Source organism: Bubalus kerabau, chromosome 17, assembly GCF_029407905.1.
Source record: "Bubalus kerabau isolate K-KA32 ecotype Philippines breed swamp buffalo chromosome 17, PCC_UOA_SB_1v2, whole genome shotgun sequence".
Classification (NCBI taxonomy): Eukaryota; Metazoa; Chordata; class Mammalia; order Artiodactyla; family Bovidae; genus Bubalus; species Bubalus kerabau.
This window is the reverse complement of record NC_073640.1, coordinates 68356733-68376021: the sequence shown is the minus strand read 5'-3', so window position 1 is coordinate 68376021 and position 19289 is coordinate 68356733. Positions and strand designations below refer to the sequence as shown.

The window sequence follows — 19289 nt, the reverse complement described above, 5'->3', positions numbered from 1 at the left end:
TTATGGCCAGAAATTCCTGGAGATTCACCCAAGTCTCTATAAATACAGACATTTCAGCTCCAGACACACTTTGAGAGCCAGTGCCTGACCTGAGGAGGCTGAAGGCAAGGGACCTGGAAGGGGTAAGTGGTGAGTGGGCACGTCCAAGGAGGATGGCTAGAAATCGGGACACACGGGTGGGTTTCAGAAAGATGTTGCTTTCTGTTCATCCTACATTAGCTGGGAGACCTTGTGACAGGAGATCTTACTCTAACCCCACATTAACAACGGTTAATCCATCTCTTCTGCGAGGGGAGATGAATGTTTCCACTAATGTTGCTTTGAGGTGGCTCGTTTTCTTCAAGGGTTTCTGAGCGGCACCCTATGGCCTTTTAAAAACTACATATATGTTTATTATTAGTTTTAAGTTTTTTAATTCCTTGATTTTGGCTGGGCTGGGTCTTCTTTGCTGTGAGGGCTTTCTCTAGTCGTAGCTAGTGGGGACTACTCTCTAGCTGAGGGGTATGGGCTTCTCATTGTGTTGGCTTCTCCCATGGCAGAGCTGGGAGTCTACAGCTCGGGTTCAGTAGTTGCCCCTCTCAGGCTCAAGAATTGTGGTGCACAGGCTTCGAGGCAGGCGGGGTCTTCCCATATCAGGGATCAAACCCATGTCCCCCTGCATTGGCAGGCAGATTCTTATCCACTGGACCACCAAGGAAGCCCTATGGTCATTTCAGACCAGACAGTTTTATGAAATATTGAATGAGTCGGGGAATGGTGTTCAATATTGGGATGTAGGGGAGACAGAAGGGTGGAAAAAAATGAAACCCATTTGTTTCTCTTTTTTTTTGTCTCCCCAGACTGCTAACCAGTGACTTTAATACTGAGGAAAAGCAGAGGAAATCCATTTCCATAGGCTTCAACTGGGCACCCACTTCTAGAAGCATTTGCTCAGAGTCCTACTGGAAATTGCCTCCATCAATACGCCTGAGGACCAGCCATTTTTTCAGGGTTCTGGACACATGACAGACAGCCCTGGGGCAGAGTCACCGGCATCCGTGCCACCCCAAGACACACTCATGGAAGACTCAGACTGTGACCAGGAAACATGGCACGTTCGGTTCAGAACATTTAGCAGCTCAGAGGAGTCCGACCCCATCGAGGATCTGAGGAGACTCCGTGAACTCTGCCATCTGTGGCTGAGGCCGGATCTTCACACCAAGGAGCAGATGATGGACAGGCTGGTGCTGGAGCAGTTCATGATCTGCATGCCCCTGGAGTGCCAGGTCCTGCTCAAAGAAAGTGGGGTGCAGAGTTGCAAAGCCCTGGAGGACGTGCTGAGAAATAAGCAGAAACCCAAGAACTGGGTGAGTAGGACCTTAGTGATGGGTGTGGGAGGAGGAGACACGTGCAAGCTGCAGGGATCACAAGATAGGACCTGCGGGTTTGGCTCTGTATCAGTGGTTCCCAAACAGGTGTTGGGCACAGAAGTTCACAATTGGGCAATTTGGGAGATACTTCTGACTGTCTCAACTCGAAGGATGTAGATCTTTTACACCAAACGGGAGCTTCTATTGTCAATGCCATTGGATGCCTGAAAGCTACATTCCTGGTTTATAAAGACTGGTTTTGGTTGATTTATCCCCTCATAGACCATAGTCTGCATACAAGGGCATAAATATCTTGTGCATGATCCCGATATTGAGATGGTTGTAGCCAAGGCCGGTGACATGGATGATGAGAGAGACCCGTGGGAGGAGCCCCAACCCCGCGTTAGGGTCATATCTCCAGAGGATGGCCAGGAAGGAAGCCAAGAGCTGCAGAATCTGCCAGGACCCACGAACCTGTCTAGGGAGCAGGTGAGAGCCTGTAAGCAGGTAGAAGAGAGGCAGGTGGGTGTGGCTGCTGGAGTAATGGGGAGATTTGGCAAAGAACAGGAATGGACCCAATGCTTCCAGGAATTCCCATGGATGCTTTCAGTTCCTAGGCATTTTTTTCTAATCAGTGTAATAAAGAAGATAATCCATCTCTGTCCCTCTGCTATGAAAGCTTCTAGTCTTAGGAGTGGGGAGAAGGGAATCCTGTCTTCCTTATATGATGCTAGGTTCAATTTGCTGCAGGTAAATGCACTGACAGCTGATTTACCCACGGGCACTTTGCCCAAGGACACGTCATATTTCAGAATATGATCATTCCTTGCAACTTATGGAGTGACTCAAAAGTGGACTCATTTTGCCCCCTAGTAGACATTGGGCTTCCCTGGAGGCTCATATATGGTGAAGAATCTGCCGACAATGCAGGATACCTGGGTTCGATGCCTGGGTCAGGAGGATCCCCTGGAGAAGGGAATGGCTACCCACTCTAGTGTTCTTGCCTGGAGAATCCCATGAACAGAGGAACCTGGCAGCTATAGTCCATGGGTTTGCAGAGAGTCAGACACGACTGAGCGACTAACACTTTCCCTTTCAGACATTGAAGAATGAATGGAAGGCAGTTGATTTGTTCAAATAAGGTTGGGTATAGGCAGGGGATGATATTGACTTGCATGGAGTAGAGACCAAGAATACTGGTCATCAGCTTCCTATGTACTGGGTAACCACCATCACAAAGTTGCATCCAGGCAAAGTCTCCAACAATGATGGAGTCAAGAGAGCTGGACCTAGAGTTCTTTACTTCCAGAGTCAGGGGCAGGCAGGAATGGGTATGATTTGGAGAGACCTATGCATAGAGAAGTCAGAGTGCCAACTGTGATGTCCTGATTGGATTGCAATATACGGTCTGAATAGATCCAGGACAGTCTGAGTTTCAGCAGATGATTATCAATCAGGGTGATGGGGTGGACCACAAGAAGTCAGGGCATATCCCCTACATATCCAATGACATGAAGAAAGTTGAAGTCTTAGATCAAGATACGAGGGAGATGGGGAAACAGGAAACAGTTTTCCATGGACTAAGGTAAATGGCTTTGCCTCTGCTTGTTTGTCCCTTGTCAGGACCAGAGAGCTCTCCCGCCAGAGACTGTTCCTGAAACAGGTGAGCTGAAGGGTCAGACGCCCAGGGAGAACTTGGAGAAGGACCTGCTGGAAGACAGGGGAGAGACAAAAACCCTTCAATCTCAAGAACCTGAACTTCTGAAGGGTCCTGGTGAGTATTCAAAACCGTGGAATTCAGCAGAGTTAGTGACTCCCTCTTATGGTGGCATGGGGCTGGGTAGCCAGCATCACCATCCTTGGATGGGTGGGTGGAGATCATTGTCCAGTGCCAACCTTCTCCATCGTCAACGTTCCAGTGTCCCACAGTCCAAGCTCTTAGCTTGGTTGCTTGATGGGAACTTCTCAGCCAACATCAGAGTTCCAGTGAGGCCAGCCACACAGAAAATGCTCCTTGCTAAATGTGGTGCTGAATTTCTTTCAGCAGATTCTGGGAGCATAGAGAGACAGAAGAATCCTCAAGAAGAAACTGATATTTAAAATGTGTCTCCTGAACCCTTTCTTCCTGTGTTCCAGAGGGAGACGTTTCCACTATGAGTGGATCAAGACGAGGTCCTCTAAAGAATCGCAGACATGTCAAAAGGAAATGGGACCGCAGTCCGACTTGCCAAGACGTGCGTCAAGAAGCAGCCATGTGTTTGGACCAAGGAGAGTTCTCAGGACAGCTTGGGTCCCGTTCTGTTGGTTCATCTGGGACCGTGGGACTCACCAGTCTTCCTGAGGGAGCAGAAACCCCGGGACGGGCACCCTCTGAATGCAGGGTGTGCAAAAAGAGCTTTCCTTATCAGTCTCAGCTTACCCTGCACCAGAGGACACACACAGGAGAGAGGCCCTTTCAGTGTGACATCTGTGCCAAAGGGTTCATACAGCTTTCAGATCTGCGGGTTCACGAGCGGATCCACACTGGCGAGAAGCCCTACAGCTGTGATCTCTGCCTCAAGAAGTTCACCCACGACTCCACCCTGCGCACTCACAAGAGGACCCACACCCAGGAGAAGCCTTTCCGCTGTGAGCACTGTGACAGAGCTTTCCGCCACCGAGGGAACCTCAACGTTCACCGACGCACCCACTCTGGGCTCAAGCCCTACGTGTGCCCTGAGTGTCACGGTGCCTTCCGTCAGCTGGGGACTTTCAAACGCCACCGGAAAATCCATTCCAGATGACTGGCTCAGGACCCTGCCCTCAAGTCCCAGAAGGAAATTCGGGATTATTTGTCAGTTATGTGATACAAAGAAAGGGTGACATTTGAAGAACTTACGATCATACTGGAACCCGATGGGGTTCCATTCACTTGAATTTGGTGAATATTTGAGTGATGACTTATCTTTCCCTTCAGATTTTGTTCTCTACTTTAGTGTAGCCTGTGTTTGTGATAAGTTTCATCTTTGTGTTTTTCTTATTCAGTGAATGCAGGTCTCATTAGTTTTCAGTACTTCTTCGTGAAATTGAGGTCACTGCTGATTGTCCCCCCCCCCCCATTAGGGAAGATTTAATTGTACAGTAGGATGCTCTTAGCAGAGTGGCCCGATGAAAAAGAGGATCACCAGTGAAATTTAAATTTCAAATAAACGAAGACATTTCTGTCAAATAAGTGTCCTGTGTATTTCCCCTTCCAAAATTTTTTCTTATTATTTTATTTTTTAACTTTACAATATGTATTGGTTTTGCCATATATCAACATGAATCCACCACAGGTATACACTTTGTCCCCATCCTGAACCCTCCTCTCTCCTCCTTCACCATACCATCCCTCTGGGTCATCCCAGTGCACCAGCCCCAAGCATCCACTATCATGCATCGAACCTGGACTGGCTACTTTTTCATATATGATATTATACATGTTTCAATGCCATTCTCCCAAATCATCCCACCCCATCCCCAAGGCTTTTTTTATATGGAGTAGATGATAGCAGCGGTTTCTTACATGCCCATTATTATGTGGAGATATCATCCCTCTGTAAGGCTTCCCCAGTGACTCAGCAGTAAAGAATCTGCCTGCAGCACAGAAGACCCAGGTTCGATCCCTTCATCAGGAAGATCCCCTGGAGAAGGGAATGGCAACCTACTCCAGAATTCTTGCCTGGAGAATCGCATGGACAGAGGAGCCTGGCAGGCTATGGTCTGTTGGGTTGCAACGAGTTGGACACGACTGAAGTGACTAAGCACCCACTTGAGCATTTAAAGTACCTGTATTCTTTTGGAATTATGAACTGTTAGGTAATGTAGTATTAATGCCCATTTGAACATTGCGATTCTATTTTTTTTTAATTTTATTTTATTTTTAAACTTTACAATATTGTATTAGTTTTGCCAAATATCAAAATGAATCCGCCACAGGTATACATGTGTTCCCCATCCTGAACCCTCCTCCCTCCTCCCTCCCCATTCCATCCCTCTGGGTCATCCCAGTGCACCAGCCCCAAGCATCCAGTATCGTGCATCGAACCTGGACTGGCAACTCGTTTCATACATGATATTTTACATGTTTCAATGCCATTCTCTCAAATCATCCCACCCTATCCCCAAGATTTTTTTATATGGAGTAGATGATAGCTGCGGTTTGTTACATGTCCATTATTATGTGGAGATATCATCCCTCTGTAAGGCTTCCCCAGTGGCTTAGCAGTGAAGAATCCGCCTGCAGCACAGAAGACCCAGGTTCGATCCCTTCATCAGGAAGATCCCCTGGAGAAGGGAATGGCAACCCACTCCAGTATTCTTGCCTGGAGAATCCCATGGACAGAGGAGCCTGGCAGGCTATGGTCTGTCGGGTTGCAACGAGTTGGACATGACTGAAGCTACTGAGTACCCACTTGAGCATTTAAAGTAACTGTATTCTTTCGGAATTATGAACTGTTAGGTAATGTAGTATTAATGCCCATTTGAACATTGAGATTCTAGGGTGTCTCAGCTAGAAAAGATTCTTCAAGGTAGCACTCTTTCATCCCACTTGACTGTCCTCCAGCAGAAATGAAGAGAGGTCATTTGGAGCCGAATGGAGAAAATAAAAGTATTTCTTTTCAAAGAATCAGCATTTTGTTCTATTAATTAGCCTGGGAATTTGCTGGGGGAGGCAAACTCAAGGATGATATTGTAATAGATATTGGTGTCTGGCTGCTCCACTTAAAAGCCAATACAGAGGCCAGGTTGGGGGGAAGGAATGTTAGCTTTATTCTGGATGCCAGCAACTGTTGAAAGTGAAAGTGAAGTCGCTCAGTCATGTCCAACTCTTTGCGACCCCGTGGACTGTAGCCTACCAGGGTCCTCCGCCCATGGCATTTTCCTGGCAAGAGTACTGGACTCGGTTGCCATTTCCTTATCCAACAACTGTGGAGGCGGGGCAGACGTCTGTCCAATGGCTTACTCCCCCCACCTCCCACCCCAGACAATTAATGAGCAACAGCTTTTATAGATGGAGGGCGGGGGCTACAGGCAGAAACAGCGCAGTCAGCTCTGACAATCATCTTGAAACTGGTCATCACTGGTCTGATCAGTGTCATCTTGATTGTTGTCAATACAGTTAACCTTCAGGTCCAGGGTACATTTGTTTTCATTTCTTGGGTTAATTCTCAGAATTGTGTGAGCTTCTCTCATGGTTTCCCAGGAGGCTCAGTGGTAAAGAATCCGCCTGCCAAATCAGGAGATGTGAGTTTGCTCCCTCGGTGGGGAAGATCCCCGAGAGAAGAGAATGGCAACTTACTGCAGTATTCTTGCCTGGAGAATCCCATGGACGGAGGAACCTGGTGGGCTACAGTCCATGGGGTCACAAAGAGCCACTTCACTTTCTTTCACTTTGCAACTCCATGCACTGCAGCACTCCAGGCTTCCCTGTCTTTCACTGTCTCCCAGGAGTTTGCTAGAGCTCGTGTCCATTGAGTCAGTGATGCCATCCAACCATCTCATCCTCTGTTGCCTCCTTCTATCTCAAAGGATGTTAACTTACAGGCCCAAGATGGAGGCAACTAATTCAAAGAAGCAATATAGAATATAAAGCCTGGGTCTCTTCAGAAACAGGGGTATTAGAACCATTATCGAAGAATCAACACAAGAAATTAATACAATGAAATATGAATAAGACTTCAAAACACAGACCCAGTTAAGTACTAGTTAAGAAAAGTGAATAACAGGGCTCCCCCGGGGGCTCGGAGGTAAAGGCTGTGCCTGCCAATGAGAGGACACGAGTTTCATCCCTGACCCGAGAAGGTCCCAGGGCTCAGGAGCAACTAAGGCCATGCGACACAACCGCCAAGCCTGGGAGCCGCCACTCCTGAAGCCCAGAGCCCCGAGAGCCCGGGCTCCACACAAGAGAGGTCACTGCAGCGAGAAGCCTGTGCCCCATGCCTGGAGAGGAGCCCTGCGCCCTGAGCAGCAACAAAGACCCAGTACAGCCAAAACTGAATGGATTTAAAAATAAAATACATACCGACGCTGAGAAACTGCTATTGAGGAAACGTGGTGATGGAGTGAGATGCCGGGTGATAAAGCAACAGGCCTGTCCGTCTCCAAAGAACCACTGATTGTGTGGAGATCTGAAGACAGCCTGAGGGTGTTAGGGGAAGGACTTTCCAGACAGCAGAGTAAAACCCTACAAACTAGACCGCAAAGCCAGTTGGGCTTGGTGTGGTCAGGTGTGCCAGGTGGCTGGGGTTGGAGGAGAGGTAGAGAGTGTCAGGAGTTGTGCCCTCTGAGGGTGTGAGAAAGGATTTGGATTTGCCAAGGGAAGATTTCATGCAAGGATGGGCACAATAAAGGACAGAAATGGTATGGACCCAAGAGAAGCAGAAGATATTAAGAAGAGGTGCCAAGAATACACAGAACTACACTAAAAAGATCTTCATGACCCAGATAATCCCGAAGGTGTGATAACTCACCTAGAGCCAGACATCCTGAAATGTGAAGTCAAGTGGGCCTCAGGAGGAATCACTATGAACAAAGCTAGTGGACGTGATGGAATTCCAGTTGAGCTATTTCAAATCCTCAGACATGATTTTGTGAAAGTGTTGCCCTCAGTGAGTCAGCAAATTTGGAAAACTCAGCAGTGGCCACAGGACTGGAAAAGGTCAGTTATCATTCCAATCCCAAAGAAAGGCAATGCCAAAGAATGTTAAAACTACTGCACAATTGCACTCATCTCACATGCTGGCAAAATAATGCTCAAAATTCTCCAAGCTGGTCTTCAACAGTACATGAACCATGAACTTTCAGATGTTCAAGCTGGATTTAAAAAAGGCAGAGGAACCAGAGATCAAATTGCCAACATCAATTGGATCATTGAAAAAGCAAGAGCGTTCCAGAGAAATATCTACTTCTGCTTTATTGACTATGCCAAAGCCTTTGTCCGTGTGGATCAGAAGAAACTGTGAAAAATTGTTAGACAGGAATACCAGACTTCCTGAGCTGCCTCCTGAGAAATCTGTATGCAGGTCAGGAAGCAACAGTTAGAACTGGACTTGGAACAATGGACTGATTCCACATTGGGAAAGGAGTACATCAAGACTGTATACTGTCACCCTGCTTATGTAACTTATATGCAGAGTACATCATGAGACAAGCTGGGCTGGATGAAACACAAGCTGGAATCAAGATTTGCAGGAGAAATATCAATAACCTCAGATACACAGATGACACGACACTTTTGGCAGAAAGCAAAGAAGAACCAAGGAGTCCCTTGATGAAAGTGAAAGATGAGAGTGGAAAAGTTGGCTTAAAATTCAACGTTCAGGAAACTAAGATCATGGCATCCAGTCCCATCCCTTCATGGCAAATAGATGGGGAAACAGTGGAAACAGTGAGATAATTTATTTTTGGGGCGGGGGAGCTCCAAACTCACTGCAGATGGTGACTACAGCCATGAAATTAAGACTCTTGCTCCCTGGAAAGAAGTTATGACCAATCTCGACAGTGCAGTAAAAAACAGAGACATTACTTGGCCAACAAAGGTCCAGCTAGTCAAAGCTATGGTTTTTCCAGTAGTCATGTATGGATGTGAGAGTTGGACTTGAAGAAAGCTGAGAGGCAAGAAACTGATGCTTTTGAACCTTGGTGTTGGGGAAGACTCTTGAGTGTCCTTTGGGCTGCAAGGGGATCCAACCAGTCCATCTTAAAGGAAATCAGTCCTGAATATCATTGGAAAATATTTCAGCTGAAGCTGAAACTCCAATTCTTTGGCCACCTGATGCAAAGAACTGACTCATTTGAAAAGACCCTGATGCTGGGAAAGATGGAAGGCAGGAGGGGAAGGGGATGACAGAGGATGAGATGGTTGGATCGCATCTCTGACTCAATGGATGTGAGTTTGAGTAAACTCCGGGAGCTGCTGATGGACAGGGTGGCCTGACGTGCTGCATTTCATGCCGTCTCAAAGAGTTGGACACGACTGAGCGACTGAACTGAACTGACCTGAACTGAACCCATAGATGCAAGAAGTAGATGAATGGATTGCCAAGGCATTGCCAAGGGTAAGGGGGGAAGTGGGCAGAGAATGGGGAGGGACTTTTCATGATTCACATTTTGTTCTTGGGGTGATGAGAAAGCTTGGAAGTAGACAACATTGACAGCTGCACAACATTGTGAATGAACTTGATGGAAGAAGATCGTACACTTTAGAAAAGAGTCAAAACTGTATGTTGTGTGTTTCATGACCATAACAAGTATGTGATCAGGAACTTGATTCTCTTTGGATCCTTTTGTGTGTCCCTTCCTTGGAGCAAATAAATAGCCTGGTGACAGCAAGTAAATGTTTTGTGTGGACAATCTGTGCTTAATGTTTCCAACGTCACTATACTACATAGAATTCAGTGTTTAAATAAGCTTCCTCGTATTTTTTTTCCCCAGAAGAATCATGATGGAGAGCCTTGCCTGGTGGCTTGTCTTGACCGAATCATATAAAACCTGTCATTGCTGTTCATGTCCATTTGAGGAGTCTCACACACTGTAAATTTCTTGAAAGTACAGCAAAGGACAACATAGTCCCAGACGACAGAATCAAAATCTAGGGAGCCGTTCAGACATTTCAACCTTTATTTCCCATAAAGGTGGATGTCAGAAGAATGATGGATGGACTAAGGTCCATTCAATATGAAAGATTGTACCAGTGAGAGAATGGTATTGGGTATTGGGGTGAGGAATATAGAGGAGATGGAAGGGTAGAATAAAATGGAACTAGTTCTGTTCATTTATCTTTTGCCCCCATTCTTCTGAACAGTGAATACATTGCTGATGAAAGGTAGAGGAAAACCCTTTACATAGGGGTGAATTTGTCATGGGCTTCTAGAAGCATGTGCTCAACATTTTGCTAGTAAATTCCTCAGTCACTATGGCTAAAGAATGTACATTTTTTGTGGGGTCATGGAATAGTCCTAGACAGGCTGTAATCAGAACCACTGGTGTCTGTGCCGCACCAGAGTGTACTTACTGAAAAGCCAGACTGTGACCCCAAAAGTGGCACGTCCCCTGCAGAACATTCCAGATTCAGACTTCGTCCGAGATCTTTACATGTGGAATTTTAAAAAGGGTTGTTTAGTCGCTGAGTTGTGTCCGACTCTGCTATTCCATGGCCCACCAGGTTCTTCTGTCCATCGAATTTTCCAGGCAAGATTACTGCAGTGTGTTGTCCATTTCCTTCTGCGAGAGATCTTCTGAACCCAGAGAGTGAACCCATGTCTTCTGCATTTGCAGGTAGATTCTTTACCACTGAGCCACCAGGGACGCATAGGCGAACCAAACTGGTTAAAATTTTCAGATACCTATACTTTGACTCCTTCCAACTCTCCAGGTAAATGAGAAAAGTATTTGCTAGATCAGGAAAACCAGTCTTACCTCCAAAAAGTGCACGGGCTTCCCTGGTGGTACGAGACAGCAAAAGAGACACTGATGTATAGATCAGTCTTATGGACTCTGTGGGAGAGGGAGAGGGTCGGGAGATTTGGGAGAATGGCATTGAAACATGTATAATATCATGTATGAAACGAGTCACCAGTCCAGGTTCGATGCACGATACTGGATGCTTGGGGCTGGTGCACTGGGATGACTCAGAGGGAGGGTGTGGGGAGGGAGGAGGGAGGAGGGCTCGGGATGGGGAACACAGGTATACCTGTGGTGTAATCATTTCGATATTTGGCAAAACTAATACAATATTGTAAAGTTTAAAAATAAAATAAAATTAAACTAGAAAAAAAAATAAATTAAAAAAAAAAAAAAAGAATCTGCCTGCAATGCGGGAGATCTGGCTTCACTCACTGGGTTGGGAAGATCCCTCGAAGAAGGGAACGGCTACCCACTCCAGTCTTCTGGTCCGGAGAATTCCATGGAATATATATCCACGGGGTCACAAAGGGTCGGACATCTAAAAGATTTTCACTTTACTTCTTTCCCAGCTGTGCCACAAGGGAAGCCCAAGAACACTGGAGTGGGTAGCCTATCCCTTCTCCAGCAGATCTTCCTGACCCAGGAATTACTCTAGCATCTCCTGCATTGCAGGAGGATTCTTTACCCCCTGACGTAGCAGAGAAGTCTACCACAAAACCAATATGGAGGCCTCTTTGATATACTGTGTTTTTTTCTGGTGGAGTGTCCGTGTGAAACTGGATCCATGGATAAATTGGATTATCTAAAATGAGGTCATATAAATGACTTGACCCGCCCTTACACAATCACTGTGCTGATGGGGTAACAAGCAGGGACCCTTGCCATTTCCCCCGTCTCTATAAATAGAGAGTTTCAGCCCCAGACACACACTGATAGCCAGTCACTGACTTGAGGAGGCTTAGGGCAAGAGGGCTCAATGGAGGTAAGTGATGAGTGAGAACGTCTAAGGAGAAGGTTTGGGAATCAGTACAGAAGGAGGTGGTGGGTTTCAGAAGGCTGGGTTTTCTACTCACCTTGCATCAGCTCAAAGGCCTTGTGAAAGCAGTGGATCTCCCTTAAACTCCACATTAACTACGGTTGGGTGCTGAGCTCTCTGTGAGGGGGAAAAACGGACTTGAAACATGTAAATGGAACTTTGGAAATATAGTGGAACACGGATTCTTCTCTTGCAGAAAAGACATTTAAATAAGAGGTCTTTCAGGTTCCCCCTCCTGCCTCCATCTGATTTATAGGTTTATACATCACCCTGATTTATAGGTGTTGCCAGCCTCCATGCTATGGTGTGGTGTGCTGCATTTCTTCCTCAAGGCTTTCTGAACCTTGGCCCCCTGGGCTAAGCAGACATGTTCGTCTGTGTTCATTTGTGTTAACACGCACAGAGAGACCCTCTCAGATCTACAATACAGAACGATATTGTCCCAATTTCCATTTGAGAAACCTGATGCCCCCTGACTTTTGTCCATTTAGAAATCCGAATCCAAAGATGGGTAGCATGGACGCCTACGAGCAGGTCCAAAAGGGACCCTGGAAGCTGCAAGGAGTCACCGAACTTGGCGTGACCAAGCGGAAGGAGAAAAAGGACAGAGACAAGGCAAAACTCCTGGAAACGATGGGAAAAATCCAGAAGAACCAGGAGGAGGAGCTGAGGCGCCAACTCAACAAGCGCACTCCAGCCTAGGTGGCCTTTGAGAAGGTGCAGGAGAAGCGACAAATGGAGAGGATCCTGAAGAAAGCATCCAAAACTCACTAGCAGAGAGTGGAGGACTTCAACAGACACCTGGACACGCTCACGGAGCATTATGACATTCCTAAAGTCAGCTGGACCAAGTAGCCACCCCGCCCAGGAGTTGGAGTATTGTCCAGGGGAAGCAGGAAGCAGAGTTGGGGTCATCTCTGGAGCCTTTGGAAACATTCTTTTACACATATTCTGTGAGTCTTCTGCTGAGCCCGTGCTTATCAAAGTAATGGGCCTTTATTCTGGAAGCGCATTAAACAGAGACGGCCCTTTAAATTACAAAGAGAAAAAAGCAACTTCCATGTCCAGTGGTTCATGCAGCCTCGGGACCTGTGTGTTCACCAGGAGACCCACTGGGCGAAAAGCCCTACGGCTGCGATCTCTGCCCCTAGAAGTTCCCTCACGACTCCACGCTTCACGGTTACCAGAGGACCCACACCCAAGAGAAGCCTTTCTGCTGTGAGCACTGTGAAAAAGCTTTCGACCACAGTGGGAACCTCAGTGGACACACTCTGGGCTCGAGCCCTACATGTGCCCCGAGTGTCACCGGTCTTCTGCTCCCTGAGGTCTGTCAAATCCCACCAGGAAACCCATTCCGAACCACTGGCCCAGGACCCTGCCCTCGGGTCCAAGTAGGAAATTCACAGTGATTTGTCACTTCTGTAACACAAAGGGTGGATGACATGGGAAGAGCTTCGGAGGATATTGGGTCCAGGGGGTTCCATTTACATGAATGAGGAGGATATTTGAGTGATGGCTTATCGTTCCCTTTGGATTTTGTTTTCTACTTTAGTGTACCCTGTTTCAAAAAGTTTTTGCTTTCTTTTGTTATTCTTTTACTGAAAGCATGTCTCATTGGTTATCACTATTTCATCATGAAACTGAGCCTACTGTTGACTGCCTTCCTGTTAGGCAGGACTTCTCTTTAAACCTGCAGGACCTGGCAAAGAGGCCAAGGTCTCCAGTGGAATTTAAATTTCAAATAAACACATTTCTGTCAAATGTGTCTCATAGTTTCTAAGACTTTTCTACAGGGAATAGGTGATGGCCGTGGTTTTGCCTACATGGCTGTTATGTTGAGGTAGATTCACTCACTCCATAGTTGTTCAGGTATTTCTTCCCGACTTGTTTCAAAAAAGGAAGGCTTCTGAAAGTGATAGGGGTCATTCTTCTTTCCTATTGGTGTACAACTTCTACTCTTCAAAAAGGCTACTTAGAAATCGGGTCTGCTCACACCTTAGCTCATCAGCTGATTTTAGAAAAGCCTTTGAAGACTTATCTCACAAGAACAGAAAAGACGAGAGGAGTCAAACCGATCTGGTTCCCACCACCATGTCTCTGACACCGTCAAACCTTCCAGGCAGTGAGACCAAAAATTCACGAGATCATTGAAACCACTCCGTTCACCCCAAAGTGCAGTCCCCAAAGTCCAAAATCAATCAAATCCAAAAGGAAACCAAGGGATTTCCCGCGCGCCCAGCGGGTGAGACTCAGCGCTCCCGCGGCAGGCGGCGTGGTTTCCTTCCGCGGTCTGGGAACTGAGACCGCACCTGCCTCCCTGCTTGGCCAAAAACAGAACAACAACAAAAATACACAGAACCTGTCGCTAAACCACTATGGAGGCCTCTTTAGCAAATCGTGGTTCTCCTGAGCGAGTTTCCGTGGGCAATCGAATCCCTGTGATTAAGTAAAGAGGGATTATCTAGAACGTTTCGCCCCGCCCTCACCGAATCCATGCGCCGATCGGGTAACAGGCCGAGAGGGCCGGCGTTTCTCCAGCGCGAAAGAGAGACGTGTCTCCGCCAGCCGAGTTGGAGAGCGAGTCCCCAACTGAGGAGGACCGAGGCGAGAAGGCTTCAAGGAGGTAATTGATGGGAAGTGTCTAAAGAGATCGCTAGAGAGTCAGGGCCCGTGGAAGTGGGTTTCAGTAAGTCCTGGCTTTCTGTTCCCCTTGCATTCGCTCAGAGACCGTGTGAAATCCACCGATCTGCCTCCGGCCACACATAAACCGTGGTTCATTTGTGGAATCTTCTGTGAGATGAGATTGTTTCCACACTCCATGGTGGCCTGTGGGGTGGTTCATTTTTTCAACAAGGGCTTTTAAGCACCGCCCTGTGGACAGTTGTGACCACACAGTTTCTTGTAGTATAAGATGGATGTTGGAGGAGTAAGAGAATGGATTCTTGTCCCTGGTGTGAAATTCTGAGGCGGGAATACTGCCCAGTATTGGGATGAGGGATGGTAGGGTGGATGAAAACAAAACTAATTGGCTGCATTCTTTTTTCTTTTTTGCCCCCTATTTCTGAACACTGAATCTATTCCTGAGGAAAAGCAAGAGGAAATTCCTTTCGATCGGGGTCAGTTGGGCACCGACTTCTAGAAGCATTTGCCCAGAGTCCTACTGAGAAGCTCTACAGTCGGTATGGCTGAGAACCAGACAAGGGGTCGTGGCCCCGTCGCGGACAGCCCCGGAGCAGAGTCACCGGCGTCTGCGCCAGGCCAAGACACCCGAAGGGAAAACCGCGACTCAGACCTGGAAGAGTTGCGCATCCGCTTCAGAACGTTTATCAGCTCGGACGAATCCGACCCCATGAAGGCTCTGAGGAGGCTCCGTGAACTCTGCGGGCTGTGGCTGAGGCCGGATCTTCACACCAAGGAGGAGATGGTGGACAGGCTGGTGCTGGAGCAGTTCGTGATGTGCATGCCGCCTGAGATCCAGGTCTTAGTCAAGAGTAGTGGTGCCAAGACTTGTAAGGATCTGGAGGAGGTGCTGAGAAAGAAGCAGAAACTGAGGAAATGGGTGAGTAGGACCCTAGTGACCCTGTGAGACAGGGAACGGTGGGATGAGGGGCTGGGAGCTGGGAGGTGAAGCAGAAGGATCAGAGGGCTTGGCTCTAAATCAGGGATTCCCAGAGGGGTGAGCACTTGCCTGTGGCATCACTGGAGATGTTTCTGTTGATCCTCACTTGGAGGGTGTTGGTCTTTCAAATGTCATTCCCAGGAGGTGGGCTCCTAGGGTGGGATACGCAATGAATACCTTTTTGGATCTTGTGAAGGGAGACTGATCCTATCTGAATTTTTCCTCACAGGCTGTAGTGCATGTCCAAGGCGACGATATTTTGATGCCCGGCACGGGTGTTGAGATGTTAGGATCTGAGGTCAGTGAGGGGCACAGTGAGGGAGACCGAGCCAGAGAGCCCCAGCCTACAGTCAGTGTCATCCCTCCAGACAAGGGCCAGCAGGAAAGCCAAGATGGGCAGCATCTGCCAGGAGCCAAGGGCCTGTCGAGGGGGCAGGTGAGTGTGATGTCCTGACCTCCAGTCTGGGAGCAGGTAGAAGGGGGTCGGGTGGGGGTGGCTGCGGAAGTAATTGGGAGAACTGGGCAAAGGACAGGAATGGACCCTCTGCCTCCAGGAATTCCCATGGATGCATTCCATTCCTGGCATTTTCCAGCCAGTGTGAGAATGAAGACAGTCCATGTTTCATAGTCCTTCACCATGAAAGCTTGTGGCCCTAAGCATGAGGGCAGAGGAGTCCTGTTTCCACAGGATGGTGCTGGGTCAGTTCATCAGGCATAAGTGCACTCACAGCGGTTTCACCCATGATGGATTTCATCAGAGGCACTTAATATTGGGGGATATTGTAAACACCTTGAATTGCATAACAAGTTCCCCGTTGGAGTCCTTTTTCCCCTCAGATATTGGAGTATGTCTGGAAAGAGTGGATTTTTTTGAAATGTGAATCGGGGGAGCAGATGCTACTGATTTCTCATGAATAGAGCTATATAGTATAGAACAGAGCTATGTAGTATAACAGCTAAACTGCTTATCATCTTATTATGCCCCAGGCCACCTTCCATGATGAAGAGAAATCCAGGCAAGGTATCAGCAAGTGGTGAAGTCAGGAGCCCTAGAGCCAGAATCCTCTGCTTTCAGATTCAGGGCCTGGAGACTGTGAGATGAGGTGGAGAGATAGGTGCAAAGATAATTGGCAGTGCCAGCTGTGAAGTCTGGACTTTTGCCAGAGGTGGTCGGTATAGATCAAGGACTGACATGGAAATCAGAAGAGGATTGCCTATCAGGGTGATGGGAAGCAGTCAGGGCATCTCCCCCAAACTGATATTCAGAAAGCTGGAGTGTGAGATCAGGGTACGAGGCGGGTGGGGAAAGAGGAGACAGAGATTGCCGTGGGCTAAGGCAGTGGGATTGACTCTGCTTGGTTGCCCCTTGTCAGGACCAGAAAGCTCTCCCGCCAGAGCCCATTCCTGAAAGAGGTGAACTGGAGGGTCAGACGCCCTCCAAGGAGAACTTGGAGAAGGACCTGTGGGAAGACACAGGAGTGACAAGAACCCTTTCGTCTCAAGAGCCTGAACTTCTGCAGAATCGTGGTGAGTATTAAAAACTTGGAGACCACAGGAGGTACTGACTGCCTCCATTCATGTCCAGGAAGGGGTACCCAGCATTTCCATCCCTTGTTGTTGTGGGGTAGGAGTTGGTTCTCCAATGCCAACCTTCTCCATCGCCAACATTCCAGAGAGTTTCATCAGCTAGACTCTTAGGTAGTTTGGTTGCTAGGAAGTCTGTAGCCAAGATTATGGATGGTTCCAATGAGGCCGGCACCATGGAAAATGCTCCTTGATAAATATGGTGCTGAATGTTTTCTTTCAGCAGATTCTGGGAGGGCAGAGAGAGAGGAGAGAGTCCCCCGGAAGGAAGTGATACTTCAAATGTGGCTCTGAACCCTTTCCTCTTGTGTTCCAGAGAGAGATGTTTTCACTCCGAGTGGATCCAGACGAGGTCCTCTGAAGAATCGCAGACATGTGAAAAGGAAGCGGGAGAGCAGTCCCACATGCCAAGACGTGCGTCAAGAGGCAGCCTCGTGTTTGGACCAAGGAGAGTTCTCAGGACAGCTTGGGTCCCATTCCTTTGGTGCATTTGGCACCATGCGACCCACCAGTCTTCCTGAGGGAGCAGAAACCCCGGGACGGGCACCCTCTGAATGCAAGGTGTGCAAAAAGAGCTTTCCTTGTCAATCTCAGCTTACCCTGCACCAGAGGACACACACAGGAGAGAGGCCCTTTCAATGTGACGTCTGTGCCAAAGGGTTCATACAGCCTTCAGACCTGCGGGTTCACCAGCGGATCCACACTGGTGAGAAGCCCTACAGCTGTGGTATCTGCCTCAAGAAGTTCACCCACAACTCCACGCTGCACGCTCACAAGAGGACCCACACCCAGGAGAAGCCTTTCCGCTGTGAGCAGTGTGACAGAGCTTTCCGCCACCGAGGGAACCTCAACGTTCACCGACGCACCCACTCTGGGCTCAAGCCCTACGTGTGCCCCGAGTGTCACACAGCCTTCCGTCAGCTGGGGACTTTCAAACGCCACCGGAAAATCCATTCCAGATGACTGGCACAGGACCCTGCCCTCAGGTCCAGGTCTTTTCTGTTTTAATGAGAAAATTGAGAATGATTTGTCACCTGTGTGATACAAAGTGGGATGACAGGGGAAGGGCTTAGGAGGATCGTGGAACCCAGTGGGGTTCCACTCGCGTAAATTAGGATATTTGTGTGAATTAAGATACTTGAGTGATGACATTTTTCCCTTTGGATTTTGTTTTCTACTTTGCTATAGACTATAGTTTTCTTTTTCATTTGTGTATTTTCAGTTGGAGGAGAATTGCCTTATGATGTTAGACTCTGGTTTTCTTACATGTTTTCGCTTTGTGTTGTTCTTTTTCTTCCAATGAAGCTGTGTCTCACTGGTTATCAGTACCTCATCATCAGAGTGAGGCTACTGCTGATTGCCTTCTTGTCAGGTGTGCTTTCCTTTTAAAATAGGATGCTCCTAGCAGGATGGCTAGATTAAATACAGGATCACCAGTGAAATTTAAATTTCAAATAAACAAACACATTTGTATCAAAGAGCTGTGTGTTTTCTCTTCTAAGACTTTGCTACAGGTAGGTGATAGCCATAGTTTTTTCAATGTGGCCATTATTATGTTGAGATATGTTCCCCTTATACTAGTTTGGATACTGCTTCCTTAGGTATTTAGATAAAGAAGGCTTCTTAAATTGATAAGTGTCGTTCTTTTCCCCTCCTGCTGCTGCTGCTGCTGCTAAGTCGATTCAGTTGTGTCCGACTCTGTGTGACCCCATAGACGGCAGCCCACCAGGCTCCCCCATCCCTGGGATTCTCCAGGCAAGAACACTGGAGTGGGTTGCCATTTCCTTCTCCAATGCATGAAAGGGAAAAGTGGGAGTGAAGTCGCTCGGTAGTGTCTGACTCTTAGCGACCCCATGGACTGTAGCCCACCAGGCTCCTCCATCCAGTCCCTAGACTACTAAACAGTGACTTTAATGTGGAGGGAAAGCAGAGGAAATTCATTTCCATAGGCATCAACTGGGCACCCACTTCTAGAAGCATTTGCTCAGAGTCCTACTGGAAATTTCCTCCATCAATACGCCTGAGGACCAGACACTTTTTCCGGGTTGTGGACACATCACAGACAGCCCTGGGGCAGAGTCACTGGCGTCCGTGGCATCCCAGGACACACTCATGGAAGACTCAGACTGTGACCAGGAAACCTTGCACGTCCGGTTCAGATCATTTAGCAGCTCAGAGGAGTCCGACCCCGTCGAGGATCTGAGGAGACTCTGTGAACTCTGCCATCTGTAGCTGAGGCCAGATCTTCACACCAAGGAGCAGATGATGGACAGGC

At 47.8% G+C, this 19289-nt stretch overlaps 2 protein-coding genes and 1 pseudogene across 2 annotated transcripts; all 3 read left to right on the top strand.

The window, feature by feature from the left end:
* The first annotated feature begins 7 nt into the window (after window positions 1-7).
* Window positions 8-4560, top strand: LOC129632242 (zinc finger and SCAN domain-containing protein 5B-like). Its single transcript, XM_055553749.1, has 5 exons — window positions 8-122; window positions 840-1346; window positions 1632-1838; window positions 2973-3123; window positions 3486-4560. Exons 2-5 carry the CDS (start codon window positions 1002-1004, stop codon window positions 4130-4132), a joined length of 1350 nt encoding a protein of 449 aa, XP_055409724.1. The 5' UTR covers window positions 8-122; window positions 840-1001; the 3' UTR covers window positions 4133-4560.
* A 7088-nt stretch (window positions 4561-11648) lies between these two features.
* Window positions 11649-13572, top strand: LOC129632293 (protein FAM32A-like; annotated as a pseudogene).
* Window positions 13573-14992: 1420 nt separating this feature from the next.
* On the top strand, window positions 14993-18637 carry LOC129632245 (zinc finger and SCAN domain-containing protein 5B-like). Its single transcript, XM_055553751.1, has 4 exons — window positions 14993-15370; window positions 15660-15866; window positions 16804-16957; window positions 17331-18637. Exons 1-4 carry the CDS (start codon window positions 14993-14995, stop codon window positions 17975-17977), a joined length of 1386 nt encoding a protein of 461 aa, XP_055409726.1. The 3' UTR covers window positions 17978-18637.
* The last annotated feature ends 652 nt before the right edge of the window (window positions 18638-19289 follow it).

Coding starts and splice junctions, on each gene's coding strand:
- LOC129632242 (XM_055553749.1), top strand. CDS start 1,002: ATGACAGACAGCCCTGGGGCAGAGTCACCGGCATCCGTGCCACCCCAA. Junction 1,347..1,631: donor AGCAGAAACCCAAGAACTGG/GTGAGTAGGACC, acceptor ATCCCCTCATAG/ACCATAGTCTGCATACAAGG. Junction 1,839..2,972: donor CGAACCTGTCTAGGGAGCAG/GTGAGAGCCTGT, acceptor GTCCCTTGTCAG/GACCAGAGAGCTCTCCCGCC.
- LOC129632245 (XM_055553751.1), top strand. CDS start 14,993: ATGGCTGAGAACCAGACAAGGGGTCGTGGCCCCGTCGCGGACAGCCCC. Junction 15,371..15,659: donor AGCAGAAACTGAGGAAATGG/GTGAGTAGGACC, acceptor TTTTCCTCACAG/GCTGTAGTGCATGTCCAAGG. Junction 15,867..16,803: donor AGGGCCTGTCGAGGGGGCAG/GTGAGTGTGATG, acceptor GCCCCTTGTCAG/GACCAGAAAGCTCTCCCGCC.